Genomic DNA, 20,719 nt, shown 5'->3' with positions numbered 1-20,719 from the left:
TACATTTCCAAACATGAACTGAAACAGTTCAAGGTCTTTTGTTATTTCATCTGTGCAACAAGAATGAGTCCCTACACGTGTGAGCACATGAAACACATTATTTGATACTTTACAGGTAGCTTCAGGGAAATTAAAAAAAAAGATTAAGTATAGAAGGAATATAGAACACTTACATCCCCAGCAAAGGTATGAAAATACGCTCTAGGACTATTATATACAAAATTATTATACAATTCTTGTTCCCATAGTAGTTTTCCATCCTGAAAGAAAAAGAAATACACATCCTGAGACCATAAAGAAACGACCAGAAATCAGCAAAACCTTTACGTTCCCCATACACCTCAGGGATTCCTAGTCAGCACTCTCTCTTTGGAAATCAAAAGAGCGGCATTATCTTGAGGACATAGACCTGCATTGTTCCCTGGTACTTGCACTATGCAGCTGTTATATAATGGCTTTGGGAATATTCTATGCAAAATAACAGCACAAGTTCTGCATAAATTCTTCCCATCCAAATAGTCCATAATGGTAGCCCTCACCCCAATAGCGCATATCACCTTTTATTTTTTAAAGCATAGCCATGATCAAACAGTGGGGTATCCATGGGGGAGAGACACACATAATTGTTCTCATAACTAAATCTTTACTTCCTGTCTTACTGTGGCTGTTTGTATTGCCTAAGAGATAGGACATTTTTTTTAAGCTACACAGCAGTTTGTTCAACAGTAATAACTTCTGCCACAAAAGTCAGGAAGTGGAGGTGCTGTTTTCTCTTTCTGCAGACATAAATTATTTTTTTTGTTTTCTTTTTAAATGATAATATGCACCAAGTAAAACAGCAACACATTCAGTTTTGTTCCTACAAAGATCGAGGTCTTTTAAAATGCAGACAATAGTGTTACCAGTTTTGCTTCCTACCATTTGATATATTTGTGTCGTCCTACACTACAGATCCTTCTATTTGTGTGTTCCTTACCTTGATATCATATATTCTGATAAAATAAGACCTTTGTGGATTGTCTTTCACAAGGCAGGCTACACCACAGCACTTCTTTGACCACACGGCATTGCGATCTGCTGCATAAATCTGAATAACTGCAGAGCACATAGTCTGGAAAAGGAGAAAAAGGGCTTTAGGACTTAGAATGGATCAATGTGCCATCACCTTTTTTGACAGGCTCAAAGTCAGACAAAGTCAACCAAGCAAGATCCATCACTCAATTCATTTTTCACAGTTGGCTTTTTCAAGTCAACAGTTAAACACATTTTTTTAGTGCACTCCTTATTATCAAGGGTACAAGAACACTTGCAAACCCACCCACCCCAAACCTATGTGTATTTTTTGTCTCCTTTGCCCTACTTCTGGGTAAGGTTCAAAGAAAAGATGCAAGGGCTGAAAGCTCTGATTTGGGCACCCTTCTTTTACCTGGTAGCTGTGAATCAAAATGAGAAATTAGGAAGAAGTGGCAGTGGCCAGATTTTACACATACCACCACAGTGGGTAGAAACCTGCTCCAGGTTCCTTGGACTAACTGCTTCTGTTTTTTCTGTAAAACCATGTATTTACTACTATACCAAAATCTAGTATAGAATTTACTGCAATGTATAGACTCTACTGCAACTCCAGTTCTGCAAGACTAGATTGCATATGTTATTTGTACTCTCTCATTTCAAGGTTCATGGAAGCCTGAACACTACTGGCAAAACTTCTGATTTATTCTGCAGAGGCTTACTCTCCAAGACCAGAGCAGCCAGCATGTTTTCAAAACATCAGTCAGCACACACTAAACTCAGAGATATCACGAATTGTGACTAATGTAATACGTCTGTTATGACTAATACTTGTATTTTAGAGTACTTTGTGGGGACTTTGTTCTTTTATGATGTTTTACTAATATTTAATGAGATGTATATTGATTTGTAAACCGCCGTGAGCCAGCTATGCTGGGAGTGACAGTATAAAATCACATAATAAATAATAAAAACAGTGTCCTCATACTTGTACTAGTTGCTTTATACTTATTTTAAGAGAGATTGCATGAGCCACGGCACTCCGCTGTGCGGGTACGATTCTGCTTGTTGTCCTGGATTCCAGGGACATTCACCTGGTCTCGACCAGGGCCAGTTCATTTTCAGCCCAGGCCACAAGCTGGTGGAATGAGCTCCCGGAAGAGCTGAGGGCCATATCAGAATTATTATCAGCTTTCTGCAGGACCTGTAAGACGGAGCTCTTCCACCAGGCATATGTCGCCCCCCCATCCCAGACCCCAGGGAAGCCTTCCTCCTGTGAGGCCTTCCCTCGAACATGGCCCCTAGCGCCCATTTTATTAAAAAATAAAATGGGCTTTATTTCTAGTTATTCAATAAATGAAAAGGCCAGCTGACACAGAAATGCCCATAATTTAGAAGCAACAGAACAAAGTTTGAATCCAGTGGCACCTTTAAGAGCAACCAAATTCTGTTCAAGATAAAAGCTTTCATTTGCAAATACCTGAAGAAGCATGCTTGCACATGGAAGCTTATACTGAGAATAAAGCTGGACTCAAACTCTGTTCCACTGCTTCAGACCAATATGATCAGAGTCCAGTAGCACCTTTAAGACCAACAAAGATTTATTCAGGGCATGAGCTTTCAAGTGCAAACACCCTTCATCAGACTTGCTTGCACTCGAAAGCTCACGCCCTGAATAAATCTTTGTTGGTCTTAAAGGTGCTACTGGACTCTGATTCTATTGTGCTACTTTAGACCAAAACGGCTGCACATTTGAATCAGACCAATATGGTTATCCATCTGAATCTAGGTTGGAAGCAAGGAAATGTAAGTTTGTCCTTGGCTACCACATGTTGGGTCACACAAAGCAATGGTCCTTCCAAGTTGCATCCATGCCCTATCTCCCCAAAGGAGAGAATGGATGGACTTCTGATGTTTAGTTTTTATTTATTAAAACATTTAAGCCTCACCATTCCTTTTAGGCTCAAGGCACCTTATAAAGCCTATTTAAAACATACAAGATACAATGCCAACCTGTGCCTGAAGCCAATTAAAAACTGCAGCAAATAAAACAAGCTTTCAGCACCTCTATAAAATTTCCAGAGATTGCTTCTTCCACTCTGTAAATAGTGGCTACAGCAGGGGGTCTGAAGGATTGACAGAGAACTATCTTAAGTGGGGGAACAGCCCATGGGTAGTAGCTGGAGAACTATAGCAGACACATGGGGATATACGAAGAGAGACAGTTTATTAAACAAACTAGCTAGCACCCATGTAGGTACAGGTCACAACCAATACCTTTCTAATGGTGTGTGTGTGTGTGTATCTATATAGCTCTATATATCTATATCTGTATCTGTACCTATAATTATTGTGCTATAAATCAGTCTAGTATTGTGTTATTAGGTGAACTGGGAGACACATATCCTTACCGGAGCTTGCTGGATGAGTACTGGCCTATTAGAAACTCAGCAGAAAATATCTCACCAGGTGGTTGTGAGGATAAAAACAGAGCAGAGGAAAATAACGTAAAGCACTTTGAGTTCCAACTGGGAAGAATGATGGGGTATAAATTAAGTAAATAAAGTACCCATACTTTTTAGCAGCCAAAGAATTTGTCTGGCAATTAGATTGTTTAACTGTACAAAGTTTGAGTCCAATGACATCTAAAAGACCAACCAAGTTTTATTCAAGGTATAAGCTTTCATGCATATGCACACTTTGTCAGGTACAGTGCATTTTTTATTGTAAGTGGTACTATAAAAATATAACAGCACAGAAAGGTAACAAAACTGCCTGAGGTTTTAATGACTAATTGAGCAAGAATTGGTATGACTAAATTTAAGAGAAGAATTCAGGTCCAATATTCATGAAAATGTTACATGTGTCTAGGCTGTACCACTTTTGATTTCAGGAGGGGGGTCATCTCATGCTTTTCCACACATTTTATCCACATAATCCAGTAGGTCAGTGAAAAGGGTTCCTGTTCTATCCTAAATTTTATTTATTCTGTGTGAAGGAAGTTAGTATGTAGAGAGAAATTCAACCATGAAAGTCTGCACCTGCCATAAAGAAATAGCACAGCTCAAATGCACTATTCTCAGTGATAATTGGGTCCTATTGTAGTCAGAGCCTAGATTTCTTAAATTCTGCTTTAAGTGATACAATGAAGGACTCAAGCTGCGTCAGAAGCACAGGCATGGTGTGTGAGAACAAGTGCCCCCATATAGTAAAGCTCATATTTTGCTTGCAGATAAAAGCAACATATCCTTGCTTCAGTGACACATTCTCACAGACTTGGAAGTAGACTGAATGCTGCAGTCATCCATAAATACAGCCCTTCCTCTCCACCCTGGGAAAAAACACTTGTTGCAAGAATTTTGACAGAATACCAAACCACTCAAGGTTAGCAACTGGCACATAAACTGTTAATCAGTGTAAGCTATGTACAAAGATCAAGTAAAAGCTGTGAACAGTTTTAATGTCATCACTGTGTCCTCACTATTGCCAGTAAGTAAATAAAAATAAAGTTTCTTCACATGCACAACCTTATGCAGTGAACAGCATGTAAGTGCCATAGGAGCCAGCTTGGTATAAAGTAGGGGCTTCTAATCTGGCAAGCCAGGTTCAATTCCCCACTCCCTCACATGAAGCCAGCTGTGTGACCTTGGGCTCATCACAGTCTTGATAGTTCTGGTCTCACAGAGCAGTGTTGACAGTGCTCTCTCAGCCCCACCTACCTCACAGGGTGTCTGTTGTGGGGAGAAGAAGGGAAGGGGACTGTAAGCTGCTTTGAGACTCTATCTGGTAGGGAAAAGGCTTGGTATAAAAAACCTTTTCTTCATTATATTTTAATATTTACTCAGATTTTTGTTTAAAAATCAAATGTACAATTAATTGAAATGAGTTTTATTGCTTCATTACTAGGCATATACATCCATCCAACGTTTAACTGCAGCAGTAGTGGATTTGAAGTTGGAAAAGTGACGCATAACTCTTATACAGACGTAATTTAAATACCAAACCGCTGGATTTTATTGTGAAGTGGAAACATGTAATTCTGCTTTGTTATTTAAGGGCAATTCATGAAGAGCTGAACTTTTGAACCATCTGTTCTTTATCCATTTGAGCTACTAGCCTGGGAGAAAATTCTTTTGACTACTTTGGTATCTGTTTATTTTATTTATTTCCCGCCACTCCCTGAACAGCTCGTGGCCGGTCACAATGTCTTAAAACCCCCACTAAAATACTTAAAATCCATTCCAACATGGTGGAAAAATCCCCTTCCTACTGCCTATTACTAAGGAGGGTGGAGAAGGAGGTCCAACGATGTTCACTCCAAAAGTATGAAGAGGTTTGGAGTCTTCAGTATTGCAACTTTACCAGTGCCATGCTCATGAACAAGGCTGAGGAGTATGACAACACTGATTTTGGATTGACATGACACAAGGTACTTGGGGTCAAGAGACTTTCTTGTCTGATAGGAGTTCTGTGCCTCCCTGATTCATGAAAGATCAATTCTGATCATGGCTTCAGTCTTTACTCTCCTCCCTCCAATTGTCACATCATGAAACAAGCCAACCAGGATATGAAAAAGAGAATGGTGTGTGTGTGTGTGTGTGTGTGTGTGTGTGCTTGGCCAAACCAGCTTCCCCCTCTAAGCTATGACTGGATTAGGCCTTCATGCACCTGAGAGGTTCAGAACTCTTAACACATATTATACAAGTCCTCATGATGCTCTTTGTATTGTGTGAATGAGCCCCAAGATAGAAAAGTGCTGAATTTATGATGCTATCATTGTGTCAATCATACAGGCTTGAACAGTATTCTTCAGGCATGCCCTCAGACCTAGCATTGGGTGTGTTTTACGAAACCAACTGAATAGAGACGAACAGCAAGAAACCCTTCTGGTGAACACATTGTCTTCAGGTTCAATTTATGTATTCAGCAAAACCAGAAAAAGAAAAGGGAAGAAAGCGGCAAAGATGCAATTATAGCTTAGAGAACAAATCATTGTTCCTAATCTAGCTATGTTATACATTTAAGTGACTCTTAAATCATCTGAACTAGCAATTTCTCTAACATATGTAGAAAAGCCGGGGGGGGGGGGGTTATAAACCTGATCTATTTTAAACAAACAAAAAAGGGATGGGGTTCCTAGAGAAGTAGAAGCAGCAGAGAGAATGTACAGTGATGGATCATCCCTGCTGCACTCCTGAAAATGATTTGAGGGTTTGGGAACCATTGTTAACAAAGTGAGGGGCTGCAGGAAAGGCGATATAACAAATTACCTCTTCTTTTAACTTTCACAGATGGAGGACAAGTGCTAAGCTGCCAGTAATAAGTAGAGTGCCTATTTGCACAAGGGGTGGGTGAGGCATTTTTGCTTGTTGGCAGTGTCCATGTAACAGCTCCCACATGCCAAAGTGCATTTGTAAAGTGTGTATGTATATACACAAACCCATATCCACACACAGAGAAATAAAGCAGTATTAAAGGTTTAATAGCTCATGACAGCTATTTTACTCATTTTAGAGTAAAACATTTAGAATAACTTTAAAATAGCATTCCATCACTTTTACTTCCAATTATATACCGTTTATTCAAGTAACTACTGTTCAGAATTAATATTCCATTTGTCTATGCATCAATACAGTTCTGAGAACAGCTGTACTGATAAATGGGCAAATGGAATATTGATTCTGGACAGCAGTTATTTTAATAAACACAGTTTAGTACTGTATTATAGTTTAGGTGTAAAAGTCACAAAAAAGCTTTTCTAAGAAATCTAACTGCATGTTCTTCATTTTGTTTACCTAGTGTTGCTAATCACCTTGTATTTAATTTTATATGGACTACCATGTTTGTTCAGTCTAAACCAGTGCAGAAGGACATTTAAACTGGTTTATTGGATAACAAAGTTAAAGACTGGTAAATATAACAAAGGTTTCTTGTGTGTTAAATGTAAGTTCCTTCTGGAATTAATTAAACTTTGAAAGTTTTATCCATCTTTCATTTTGGGCCAAGAAAGGGGCACGTCCACCAATAAGTCCACCATACATGGTGTGTACTTGATTGTCTTTCTGCCTACATCCCCCAAAGAGCTCTGCGCTCCACCACCTCCAACCAGCTAGTGATTCCTGGCCCCAAGAAAGTCCGCTTGACCTCAACCAGGGCCAGAGCCTTCTCTGTCCTGGCCTCTACCTGGTGGAATGAGCTCCCAGAGATCAGGGCCCTAACAGAACTAAAACTAAAAGTTCCACAGGGCCTGCAAAAGGGAGCTCCTCCACTAAGCATTTGGTTGAGGCTGACCAGAACTAAACAACATCTACTGGGGCCCTGAACCTTCCTCCTTTGAACTCATGCAACTGATATGACCAACCATGGGCCTGTTAGATTGTTCACTAAGTTATTTCTCTGTTTATTGTTGTTATTAGTTACCTTTCATTCATTTTAATCACTGAGTTCTATGTATTGTTCTGTTTAGTTCTATATAAACCACCCTAAGCCTTAGGGGAGGGCAGTATCCAAATGTAATAAATAAATGTGTGGACGGGGCCTAAGTTGCTGAAACTGAGGGGAAAAGACCTTGGGATCATAATGGATAACTCAATGAAAGTATCATGTCTGTGTAGCATCAGGGAAAAGACAAAGTCCATACTGGGGATTATTAGGAATGGGACAAAAAATAAAACTGTCAATATTACAATCCCTCTATTCAGATCTATGGTGCACTCTCATTTGGAATACTGTGTGAAGTTCCAGTCACTGTATCTCAAAAAAGGAAATTGTGGAGCTGGAAAAAGTACAGAAGGTGGCAATGAGGATTATTGAAGGGCTGGAGTACCTTTTCTATGAGGAAAGGATAAAGAGTTTGGGACTTTCAGTTTAGAAAAAAGAAAACTGTTGGCAGACATGACAGAGGTTTATAAAACTATAGATGGGACACAGTGACTAGAGATAATTTCTTCCTTCTCATTCCAGAATACTAGAACTGAAGGGCATATAATGAAGTTGACGGGAAAGACAGGATAGACATACTTCTTTACTCAACAATTAAAATAGGGAATTGACACGTACAGGTGGCTTTAAAAGAGTATTGGTTACATTCAAGGAAGACAGGCCCCCATCAGTGGCTGCTGGCCACAGTGACTAAAGGAAGTCTTCAAGATGACGGGTGGTAAACCTCTACATATAAGTGCTAGGAGGCCATTATCAGGGGAAGGTTTTGGGCTGTATCTCTGTGTCTCCAGAGTGACTGGCTGGCCACTGTAACAGACCAGATGCTAGATTAGATCTGGTCTAACCCAGCAAAGCTCTTCTCATGTTAAGGGTATATATGCATAAAGACAGGTAGAATTTTTATTGCTTTTCCCTTTCACAGTGTAGATCCCACTTTGTGTCCAATGTTATCCCTGTGTAGGGGCAGTATTCTGAGAGGGACATTAGCTGCTGCAGAGGGGGGAGGTGTCTTCCATGCTCTGCTATTTTCTGTTCTTATCCAATCTAGATATGTATTTCTCAAACGTGTGAAGATTTGCGGACACTTATATTTGCAGATGGAGCCCACACAGAGAGAAATTAGATTTTCTCCAAACTTGGGGAAACCCACAGGTTTGCAGAAAAATCCAATCTCTGTAAAACATTACATTGGGGATGTTAAATCCCCCTCAATCATAACCAATTAACTTACCCTCCTTCCCACAGTGGGGGCCTTTGAGGGTCGCTTTGGGCCTGCCTTCAATGGTGGTTGCCTAAGAAGGCAACTCTGAGCTCACAGGTCACAGTCTGTGAGAGCTGTTCAGGGCTCATTTTTAGTGGTGGCAGCAACACCTAGATCTGCGCCAGGCCTGACCTTGGCAGCCAGTGACAGCTACACTGAGATTGGATGTGGTAGCCTGTGAGAGTTGTGCTCAGGCTGGTGGCCCATGACAGCTGAAGCAGTATGCAAGGTCTATGCTGAGCCTAAACATAATGAAGCAGCCTGCAAGAGCAGTGCCAGGCCCAGGCATGCCAGCAGAGGCCTCCTAGAGCTGCACAGTCAGGATACACCAACAGCAAAGCCCAGGGTCACGGCTGCACACCCTACCACAATATGAGGGGGGAGGACAGAAATACAGAGAAGTTATCAACACTTCTCCTCCACCTAGCTAAAATGCAAGTAATAGGTTGAAGAGTTGTCATCCAGAGCACAAAACATTGTAGGGATGTATGAAAGACTCTACTCTTTCTCCCTTCCAAGTTGGCAAAGCTGTGTGGATGGGTGGGGTATGTGCAAGAATCATTCACCCCCCCCCCCACACACACTAATCAGGCAAACTAGAATATGGAGGGAATGGAGGGAATCTGGCAAACTAGAATATGGAGTAGTAGTTTTCCCCATACCAACCAGGCAAAGCTGGAGGTGGGAGGGGGGAATCATCACTGCTTTCCCCCACCAAGTTGGCAGGAAAGGAGGAGTTGACAACCAGGGGTTGGGGGTAAAAGAGTTAAGAGGTGGTGTTGACAGAAAGAGCAGATCAGCAACAGAACAGATGTTGGAGAGATGAAATAGAAACAATGGAAATGGGAGATTCAGGCTTACATAACCCCTCTTACTGTGGAAATTCATTAGATGATTTTAGGCCAGTTACATACTTTCAGCCCAAGCTACCTCCTACAAGAGGAGAATAAAGTAAATTGCTTTGGCCCACAGTGTGCAAAAAAGTGGGGTATAAACTGAGTAAATAATAAATTCAGCAGATAACAGGTAGGTTGGTGAGTGGCCAAGGAGAGAATGGGGTAGGGAAAGGGGAGAGGATATGGTGGTTGCCAAGAGGATGTAGGAAATGTGATACAGGGATGATTCTATGGGGTTTTTAGAAAAGGGAAATAGTGTAGGAGGAAGAAATGAGATGCCTCCCCCAGTCTTTAATAGTTTTCTACTTGCAGAGTTTTAACAGCCAACAGCATCATAAAATTGCCCTCTGAAAAGTATTATAAACCGTTCTGAAGGACTACAGAAACAAGGCCTAGGCTAGCAATCAGAGATATAAATCTAGTACTGCTGGATAAACCCCAGCATAGTAATTCCACTCTAGCCAACCAAAAACTGTCTCAAATTATGTATAGTATTGCATAGTATTATGCAAGTTAACAATCAAGATTTCCCTAGTAGCACCCATTTTTAGTCCAGTTTGTCCTCTTTAATAAATTATATTGTTTATGACATTTCAAAAATGTAGATAATTTTAGCTGTTTGATTTAAGAGAGTTATCTTAATAAATATGTTAATTTTTTATCTTAGATACCACCACTATTTTTGTTGAGTTCTAAATTATATTATTTACTACATGTAAACTTAATAAAACCATACACTAAAACTAAACTATTTAACAATTATATACTGGGCAGCAAGTAGAAATCAAGAAATCTAGAACAAATCAACATCCAGCAGTCAGTGTAATAATTTAACAGAGGGGACCCCCCCCCCAAATACTAGAACTCTAGGGTACCCAACGAAGCTGATGGGCTGGCAAGCAGTCGCCAGTCCATTCATTTATACTTCTAGGGTAACTGATACAGACCCATATTTGGTTTTGGGCCAGAGAGCTGGAATAATTCAATACTGTCCCAGGGTTGCCAACCTCCAGGGAGTAGAAGAAAAAAGTCTCAAGCTGGCAATGGCAAAGTGATTAAATGGTCAAGCCAAATTCACAATATTCAGAACAATTTCAAAACGGATTCCCAGGTATATGTCCATTTTCGATTTCTTCATCAGTGAATTCTAAATCTCAATATTGTAATAACTCAATCCTCTAATAATGCTTTTTAATTGTTGAACATAACTTAGTCTCTATAATATCTTGGATGTGTAATTCAATCCCAAACTAGTCTCATAAATTCAAATTTGTAGGGGTCTACTAATATTAACTTCACTACATGTAATTCCTCTATAGCAGGGTAAACATTAAATCACTTTGCCATCACCAGCTTGAGACTTTTTTCTTCTACTGTATCACGGCTGACGGGTCTTCACCTGTTGCATAACCTCCAGGTAGTGGCTGGAGAACTCCTGCAATTACAAGTGCTCCTCAGATGACAGAAGATCTCCTAGAGAAAACAGCTGCTTTGGAAGTTGGATTCTATTGCATTATCTCCTGTTGAGATCTTCCCCCTCCCCAGAACCTACACTCAAAATTGCAAGGAATCTCCCAACCCAGAGCCAGCAACCCTAACTTACACCAATGATGACAGATTTTTTCCCCAGTGTTGTTACCTGAAATACTTTACTTGGAGATACTAAGATGTAAGCCTAGAACCATGTATAGTACAAGTACTCTATCAATAATTAATGACAGTAAACTAAAGACTAAAATGAGATAATTAATCACCTCATTCAAAAGGCCCCTCCCTCTTTAGGTTTTATTTTGGGGAGGGGACTATTATTCTGAGTGTCCAAAAAGAGCTAAGTGGCAGATCTTCAGTCATGCCTCAAGTTCCAGCAGGAATCACACCAACACTCCAGATGGGCACTTACTGCAAAGTATTTTCCTTCTTACTGACAGACTTCTGAGAGGACTTTATAAATGCATATGACTGCCTAATATATTTTAAAGTACTGAAACCATACTGTAACTACAAGCTATTGCTAAACTACAAGGAGGAAGTTAATTTGCGGTATCTCATTCAAACCCGCAGCACTGTAGGATATTATTCTCTTTCACAATCTTAACCACAGAGATCAAGCACTGAAGATCACTGGACTTCCTTTGAAGTCAGAAAATGAGAGATTTCCAATAAGTTTAGTTAAACATTGGCAACCATTTAACCCATCTATTCCCACCCCCACCCCCATGCTTCCAAGCAGAGGGAAGCAAACTGGCTCTAAGCTATTTCAGCCCAATAGCTGACAGGCACACCTGCCTTGCTGGCAGCCATTTAAACGTAACAGTGGGGAGGTTAGCTGTTGGTTTAAATGGCTTACAAAAAAAAAGAGGACTCACGGTGGTATAAGCATATATACAAAGTGTCTCAACAAAAAGATACGAAAAATAATACTGGCTTCTTAAAACCTCCTTTCCCTGAAAATATTGGCCTTAATCTTATAAACAAGCAGAGACTGTTTTATCTTTTACTATTTACACAGAAATCAAAACTCTGAACATATAAACTGAATCACATTACAGTACAAGAAATGTGTGTAAGCTGTAATACTGGGGAAAGCAGTTCAGTTCTTCTGCAAGACAACCACCTCCATTTTAATCAGTCATTTAATATTAAGTTTTGTGCAACAAATGAATAGATGCTGTTTTAGATCCCCATTAACAGCAAGATGAGGTTACAGGGGCACACACAACACATACACCTTTGTTGCTCCATTTTTAATGTTGAGCTGCTGACAGAAAAGGATGTGGTAGTTTGACAGAAGGCAGTTAATTGCCTTTATTAAAACTCAAGATTGTGTACTGTTCCAAAAGTGTTTCATGGATGACTTCAGAGATCCAGAACTGCTTAGCTGAACCTAAGTAGGGCAAGAACAAGTGAGAGGTTACATATCTCACATGGGTTCTTCTCACACTTCAGAAAGTGAAGTATTTTGCTAGCTTCCAGTAATGTTTCATCAGGCCCAGGCAACAGATGTCATTAACAGTTGGTTCCCATTATACAGACCTTTCAGATGACATGCAATTTGTACAGAATAGAGAGAATGTCAGAAGATAGAACAGAAGGCACAGAACGGAAACACAAGTAGTTATGAACTTGAAGGATAACAGATACAAGGAATACTAAATATGGTGCTACAAGTGATGTATCCCATGACTAGTGGAACCCAGTTGATGGAGGCTGCATCAGATCAGGCCAAATGTGACAGAGCTAATATTTTTATTCAAGGTGTCCTCTGTGGAGTACAAGAAACCACATATTGTAGGATCCAATATCTATTTCTTTGAAGAGCACTTTGGCACTGTAGCAGATCACAAGTAGACTCTGCAGACATATTTTGCTCAGAGCCGCAGGATGAAGTAATCAATAGATTTTGCTTTCAGATTGAAAAGCTAGTCCATTTCAACTGCTGAAGTAATCACACTATGCTAAAAACACAAGTCTTAATTGCTTAAGTTATTAAACTTAAAATAGCATATGTTGAAAGTCTACTACTGATGATATTCAATGGCAGAACCTTTTTAAAGTAAGGGAAGAATGTGAATCACCATGAAGTCTTTACTTTCATTGGAGAAAGAAAAGTATGCAGATGTACAGTCTTTAATGCAGATAACCGCATGAAAACCTGGAAGTCAACACAATAATGAAACAAAACTGGCTGTAGTTACCCTAAAGGAGGAAATTTATTTTCTTCCTTTATACCCTCCCTTTCTGGGCACTGTGAACACTGATCTCCTCTGCTCCATTTTACTGTCACAACCCTGTGGGGCACGTTAGGCTGAGAGTATGTGACTGGCACAAGGTCACCCAGCAAAGCTTTCATGGCAAAGCAGGAACATGACATTTCCCAGATCTTTGCCCAATGCTCTAACCACTATCCTACATGGCCCCAGAAAGAACAGTATCACTCTCCATTACTGACTGTAACTATGACCTTGCCTTTCTGAAGCAGGTGATGAATACCTGTATACCACCGATGTGTATTTACACACATACGGCATGCCTGTTTACTGACAAGGCCTTAAAAGTACAGCACTGTCATGGTTTGCGTGTATGGGGGACGGAAGAGAGACTAAGGGATCCAGCTTGCATTTCCTCCAAGAATTTTTTAAAAAAACTTATTTAGAATTAAAGTTACGTTAATTGTGTTATCAATAAACCTTATGCTTCTCCAGGCAGTATTCAAGCATTCAATGCAAAACCAGGAAAGTACCAGGATGCCCAGGTACCAAATAACTCAGAGCTACATTTCAGGTTTCTGCAGGGCTGGCACCTAGAATATTTTGAGTCGAACACATACTCCTCTGTAATATAATCAAAGAATACTAACAGTTTGCATGCTAAGTTCTATATTGCCTGATTATTACCTATTCTGCGGTTCTTTGCACAATCTGTTCAGGTTTTCAGAAACATGATCCAATTAAAAAAATCCTGAGTCAATATATCAATGAATCTGCATATATCTGCACATGAATATTTCTGAGGACAGCTCACTTGTTTTTAGACATGTGCTTGTGTCACAAGAGCATTATCCTGAGGCACTTAGAAGCAGGCAATTGAGAAGAGGAAATGATTCTTCAAGGATGGTATCTACCACTAAGCCGGTGTTAGTGCTTGCATCTGATTCAGTTCTAAAACACAATTATTAAATTTTAAAATATGTTTCAGTCAGGACATTTTAGTAGATTAACTATTTAAAACAGAATAGATACTGTAGCCCTAGTTTTCTACCATAGCTACCCATTTGTTTTACGAGAACATAATGCAACAGCAAATTAATTTGTCATAGTCTTCAAGTTGGAAAAACTGTATTCTTCCCAAGAGAAGTTACAGTACAGGCAGATATCTGTGCTCAGTGCATTACAAGAAGCAAGGGCACCCCCCCCCCAAAGGAATGGCACTAAACACATAAAGGGTGGGGCACTCAATTTCCTGCATTGCACCAACTGCTGAGAAGTTGGCATTTTGTCCCTTCATTCAGTGAAGATACATACTTCAAGGGACCTGAGGAATTCATGTCTTCCTTGGCACTTCCTAGGGAGAACCTCTGGAGGCAGCTTCTTAACATCTCACCATTTTAAAACCCTTCCAAAAAGCAGTACATCAGTACATTAAAAAAAGGCTGAGAGGAGAATAAAAAGTTAACCCAGCTCTTTCTTTTCTTATTAAAATTTTAAAATTGGCATTGAGAGAGAGAGAGAGAGAGAGAGAGAGAGAGAGAGAGAGAGAGAGAGAGAGAGAGAGAGAGAGAGAGAGATGGAAGAAGGGGGCACCCTGGGGGGAAAGTCATGAGGAGTCATTCCAATGTGCCTACACTGACCAAATACTTACACATATTATCTCACAAAGAGATTCTTAATGGGTTGGAAGTACAAGTAACACAGCCAGGTTTTGAATGCCCTGTACTGGAAAGGAAATACAGCAGAAGTAAATCAAGCCTTGAGAGATTCCCACTGACATTCCTCTATAGCAGGGTGAACATTAAATCACTTTGCCATCACCAGCTTGAGACTTTTTTCTTCTACTGTATCACGGCTGACGGGTCTTCACCTGTTGCATAACCTCCAGGTAGTGGCTGGAGAACTCCTGCAATTACAAGTGTTCCCCAGATGACAGAAAGCTGGAGGAAGATCTGCAGTGAGCCTAGCAGAGACAAAAGCCAGTCTCCCACATTATATTCTTGCCATCTTCGCTGGAACCTGTATCCCTGACTAATTACTAGCTTCCTATAACCTAATTCTCAAACTTTTAAAAGTGGAAGCCATTTCTAAACTCATTCTACTTTTTGGGACCCATTTGCAAAATGTTAGTTTCTCCTTCTCCAAATCCAACATAAAAGACACAGGATGTCGCAGTTTTTAAAAAATAAACAAACAAAAATATATAATTGCTAAGGCTTTATTTCATGGCCCACTATATATAGAGGAAGACATATTTGTCATTAAGCCCCATATCTTGGCTCACATCCTTCTATAACTAGGAGGGGTGGGTTCAATTTTAGGTGACAATTTTATATGCTTTATATGTACTATATTTACTTATTGACTTATTATTGTTGTATAACCACTAATTTCATATCTATATTTGTATTTCTCAAGATTTGTCCCTTGATAAAGCCAACAGGTGAAACACGTTGTTACTTATATGAAGGATTAAAAAAACAACTGAAATTGAAGAGAGACTACTTTGATTTATTATTGCCATTGTTGTCCCAGTGCATCTGTACTGTTTCACCTGCGAGAGAATTGCAGCCCACAGCATCACAACTGTAATCCATTGGTCAACAATAACACTAACCATGCATCATCATTCTGATGGTCTCACCAACTTCTGGTTTCCAATTTATATTTATCACAAGGTTACCTTTCACTTAAATCACTACCTGGTCAATCTTGAACTGTACTGTTTCCTTTTGATTAGTCTACAGTTCAAGGGAATCAGAAAACAATGCATTGCATAGTTAACCTATGAGGGTAAAGAAATCCTTACTATTTAGGATAAATCAAACTCCGGAAAAGTTTAAAGATTTATGGGGATCAATCCAGAAGTTAACAAAATTCAGATAAAATTTGTTTCTGAAAATACATCAGAAGGAATTTCATATGGCGGGAAAGCACAATTTTACACATTAAACTCTTATAGGAATACTGGACACACATTCTAAAGTTGATTCCCAATCCTGCTCATGTTTCCATAAAGTTTTGGGATCCTAATAACAAAGATTCATGAAATGATGTCTAAGGTGATCCCTCCCCTCCCCTCCCTCCTGGTCTTTTATACAACTTTTTGTTCCCTTCAGAAGTCTTGCTACATGGAGAATTTTGCATCTGCATGTGAGCCTATTGTTCAGAAAAACAAAATACAGTAGGTTCCTGTTTTGCCTATGTTGGTCATACCACTCCATTTCCTGAAAATCCTACAGGTGCAAGCTGGATGGAATTAGTCAGGCCTGTTATAACTAGCTAAACATTTTCATGCACGTGCGCACACTCACAAGTGTCGCAACAGAACTACTGTTGACTAGTTCCTGCTGGAAACTGCAAATCATTACTCTGCAGCTCCTTCTGAAATCCACCTGAGGGAGGGGGAGAGAATTAATTCAACACCCACCCTCTGAATAACTTCACTGCAGCGTTAAGAACATTTGTGCCCCACAACTGAGTGTTACAACTATACACCTGTGAAAAGAGACTGCTGGAGGCCTCCTCCGCACATCAGGCCTATTTCCTTCAGTGAGCTCACAGCAGTTCTAAGGTGTCAGTGGGAAGAAGAGAGCACAGTCAAAGGCCTGGCGTACACGGTAAAAAAAGATTTAACCAAATCTGGCACCATCAGAGACTTTTCTTCTCCCCTCCCCATAAAACAAATCCAGCACTGTGGCTACTCGCCTGTGCCCTTCCAATCCCCCTTCTACGGAGGAGAGGTTGTCGAAGCATCCCAAGGCAATGTTCCAGGGAGACAAAACAGCAGGAACAAATCCCACCCCCAATATTGGTTCAAATTGCTTTAGCAGAAAGTGGCTTGTTTCCTTCTGGCTCCCAACAATGGGGAAACACGGGGGTGGGGGGAAGGACTGAAATAGAGGGAGGCAAGCAGCTGTTACTTACACAAGGCCTGGAAAGGGGAATCCTCCCCCTTCCGAAGAAGAAGGGCCTGAAAGGATTCCCCACAAGGGAGAAACATCCCCCCCCCGCGCTCCCCCCTGCCACCTCTGCCCCAGGTCCTTCGCGAAGACACACCGATCCCGACAGGAAGTGGCGCTCCGGTCAATGGAATGCGAGGCTCCAAGGGCTTCACCCGGAGACCTGCGCAGACACGGGTGCTGGCCTCCAGCTCTGCATTCACACGCACTGTGGGGGTCGCGGGCCAGGGGCGAGCAGCTCGGAGACCGACGCAGCCCCCCTCCCCCCCCCCCCGCGTGGCTTCTGCCCTGCCCGCCAGGCCCCGCGGAGCCTCGCCGCCACTCACCACGCATTTCTTGCCCAGGAAGCCGAAGAGGCTCTCGTTCTCCTGCGGGGTGAGCAGCAGGGAGCCCACGTTGGTGACCCGCCGCGGCGGCGGGGGCTGCTGCTGGCTGTTGCTCATCGCGGCCGGCCGGCCAGCCTCGTCGCCTTCCCCCCTTCAGCCGCCCTCCTGCTCCTGCGGGCTGGCTGGAAGCGGCGGAGCAGCCCGGCTCACTGCAGTGGCGGCGGCGGCGGCAGCAGCAGCATGGGGGCGGAGAGGGGCTGGCTGACTAGGCCGCTCCCGGTAGGCCCCGGCCAAGGCGAGGCAGAGGCAGCGCTCCCCCTCGCCCTTTCTTTTGCCGCTGCGGCTTCCTGCCCGACAAGCCCTAAACTTCCAACTTCTCCGCGGCGCCGGCCGCACAATCCAACATGGCCGGGAGAAGAGAGAGGGGAGTGGGCGAGACCAAACGCCGCGGAGGGGAGGGACGCACGGATGGACGGCGCTGGCGGCTCCGCAGCCGGCCCGCGGAGCACAGGGGAGCGCTCAGCCCAAAGGCCCGTCCGCGCCGCTGCCTTCGCTCTCCTTTTCCTGTTCCTCCTCCTCTCCTGGAGGAAGCGGGCAGAAATTGATCCTGCCGAGTCGTGCTGGCTGCGGCCTTCGCCCCTTAAATACCGGCCCGGCCAGTCCGGCCTGATTCCCTCGCGCCTGTCATCAGACGAGGCGGCGGCGGCGGCACTCAAGGAAGTCGGGGAATGGTGATGCCGCTGCCGCCGCCTCCAGAGGGGGGGAGAGAATATGTCAACGTACATGCATCTTGTGCCTCAGTTTGGCATGTAGGCCCTCCAGAGTCATCGTGAAATCACAGCTGTGCCTAAGGCCATACAAAAAGGTGAAATAAAGCTTTGAGTCAGGGCTTCGTGGCCCTGAGTTTTAGACCAGATTCTCATGATCACCACATATCACAGTCACCGTTTGCGAAGTTATGGTTGTCGAGGGCACAAATATACAATCCAAATGTGGATCCTCATCGTTTTTATATGGACACTTTACATCTCCCATATAATCACAAATCTTAAGGGCAACCCTGCTGCTTCAGATGAATGGTCCATCTAGTACAGCATCCTGTTTCACATCGTAATCAACCTGGAGGATCAACAAACGGTGTAGAGGTCAACCCTGCCCCTGTCCTTCTGGGCACCAGTATTCATGCCTTTGTATGGGGAGGTCCGCTTTAGTTGTCTTAGGTGTTCACCACTGGTGGACCTCTGTCTAACCCCTTGTTGAGGCTGTCTAGCCAAGCGATTACCAACTACATTATATTTGCAGTGAATTCCACAATTGAATTACTAGTTGAATGAAGTACGTCCTTTTGTCTATTCTACACTCAGCCACCAACAAATCTGTAGGCACACTGCTTCCGGGGTACTATAAGATGACACTTTAGGGGTAACAGCTAAGCTTTTGCCAGTATCAGTGATGAGTCTGCCCATCCATTGCTTCCTACACTGTTGCCAACTGGTAAATTTCCCACAGTGTTCCAAGCCAATACCCTTGTAGCATTGTTCCTGGCTGCCAATGACTCTCCAGAAAAAATTTCTGCATGTTCCATCACAACACCGTATTACAAAAGCACAGTTCTCAAGCAGGGATCTTCAGGGTTTCTACAGATTAGTAACAAAACTATCAATTGTAAAAACACCCTCCCCCCAAAAAAGAACACTCGTCATCTGTGCACTGTACTGCACGCTGTACTATAAAAGTTACAAATCTAGTGTCATGTGCCACTGGGCTGTTAAAACATGGATTCAAACTACAGATCTTACATGGGGATCACAAATGTGTATTGTCAAATCTAACTAATAATGGTAGCAAATTATTATGCACTAAAACGTATTGCAAAAAATATAGAATCATGGAGTTGGAAGGAGCTAGAAAGGCCATCTGGTCCAACCCCCTGCTCAAGGCAGGATCAGCCTAAAGTATCCATGATATGTACCTGTCCAGTCATGGCTTGAAGACTGCCAGTGAAGGGGAGCTCACCACCTCCTGAGGCAGTCAGTTCCACTGCTGAACTACTCTGACTGTGAAATCCCCCCTTAATATCTAGCCAGTATCGTTATGTAGTTTAAACCCATTACCATGGGTCCCTTCCCTCCTCTTAAGTGACAACCTTTCAAAGACTTAAAGAGAGTAACTATATTCCCTCTCAACCTCCTGTTCTCCAGGCTGAAGATTCTCAAGCCTTTCAGCCTTTTTTCAGAAATAAACATTCCCCCAGGTTGGGGCCATGATGGAAAAGGTTCCCAAACCTTTCTTGCACTCAGAGAGGCTGAACCAGAACCCCATTTGCAGCAGAATGAAGACAGTGTATGTGTGTGTGTGTGGGGGGGGGGAAAGAGTCATAATGGGAGAGAAGGTCCTTTAGATATGACAGTCCCAGGCCATTCAGGGCTTTAAAAATTAATATCTTTGAGCTGGAAGTTATTTCAGTTGCCACAAAATGGAAAAGATGGGTGGAAGTAATGGTGAATTAGTCAACAGCTTGGCAGTTGCATTCTAAAAAAATAGCGGTGGGTATAAACGAACCCCCAAAGCAAAATTCATCACAAATATTGCTGTTTGTGGTTTGTGAATAAAAGTTCATGATGGGTCTGCCATCATGAACTTCCATGAACTTTTAAAGCAGTTTGTGGTGGTCTGTGGATGAAGCAGAAAGCAGGGATGTAAAGAGATTTTCAGTTCCTTTAAACCTCTGCATTTTGTTCCCTGTAATAGGCATAAAAATAGCTGAGCAGCAGGGAAACACATTCTGGAGACTCGGTTGAAAGGAACTGTGGTCCCTTTCACCAGGGTTTGTGGGGCCACAAACTATGCATTTGGTTCCCAGTTTAGCAATGAACTGAACCATATCTTGTCTATTTGCGCCCATTTAAATAACCTGAAATTTCTAAAGTACCTTCAAGGGCAGCTCTCCATATAGCAACTGCAGTAATCTAATCTGGAGGTGGCCATTGTATGAATCACTGTGGGTAGGTCCGACCCAGACAACTATGGGGACAACTGAGGCCTGGCTCAGCCCTGAGGATATCAGGGGCCATCCAGCCAGACCTCCAAAGTAGGGGTATGCATACAGATCTTA

General features: G+C 42.2%; 1 protein-coding gene across 2 annotated transcripts in view; it reads right to left on the bottom strand.

The window, feature by feature from the left end:
- Positions 1–18,310, bottom strand: part of WASL (WASP like actin nucleation promoting factor) — a 38,286-nt gene extending 19,976 nt beyond the window's left edge. The window contains exons 1-3 of one of the 2 annotated variants that reach the window (XM_077338352.1): positions 17,605–18,310; positions 977–1,111; positions 174–260 (exon numbers count right to left, since the gene is read on the bottom strand). In XM_077338352.1, the coding sequence (XP_077194467.1) occupies positions 174–260; positions 977–1,111; positions 17,605–17,721 (339 nt within the window). In that variant the 5' untranslated portion in view covers positions 17,722–18,310. The remainder of the gene's footprint in view (positions 1–173; positions 261–976; positions 1,112–17,604) is intronic. The other variant, XM_077338353.1, reaches the window with a different exon arrangement.
- Between the last annotated feature and the right edge of the window lie 2,409 nt (positions 18,311–20,719).

This window comes from Paroedura picta, chromosome 5, assembly GCF_049243985.1.
Source record: "Paroedura picta isolate Pp20150507F chromosome 5, Ppicta_v3.0, whole genome shotgun sequence".
In the NCBI taxonomy this organism is placed as follows: Eukaryota; Metazoa; Chordata; class Lepidosauria; order Squamata; family Gekkonidae; genus Paroedura; species Paroedura picta.
This window is presented reverse-complemented; position numbering and strand designations above follow the sequence as displayed.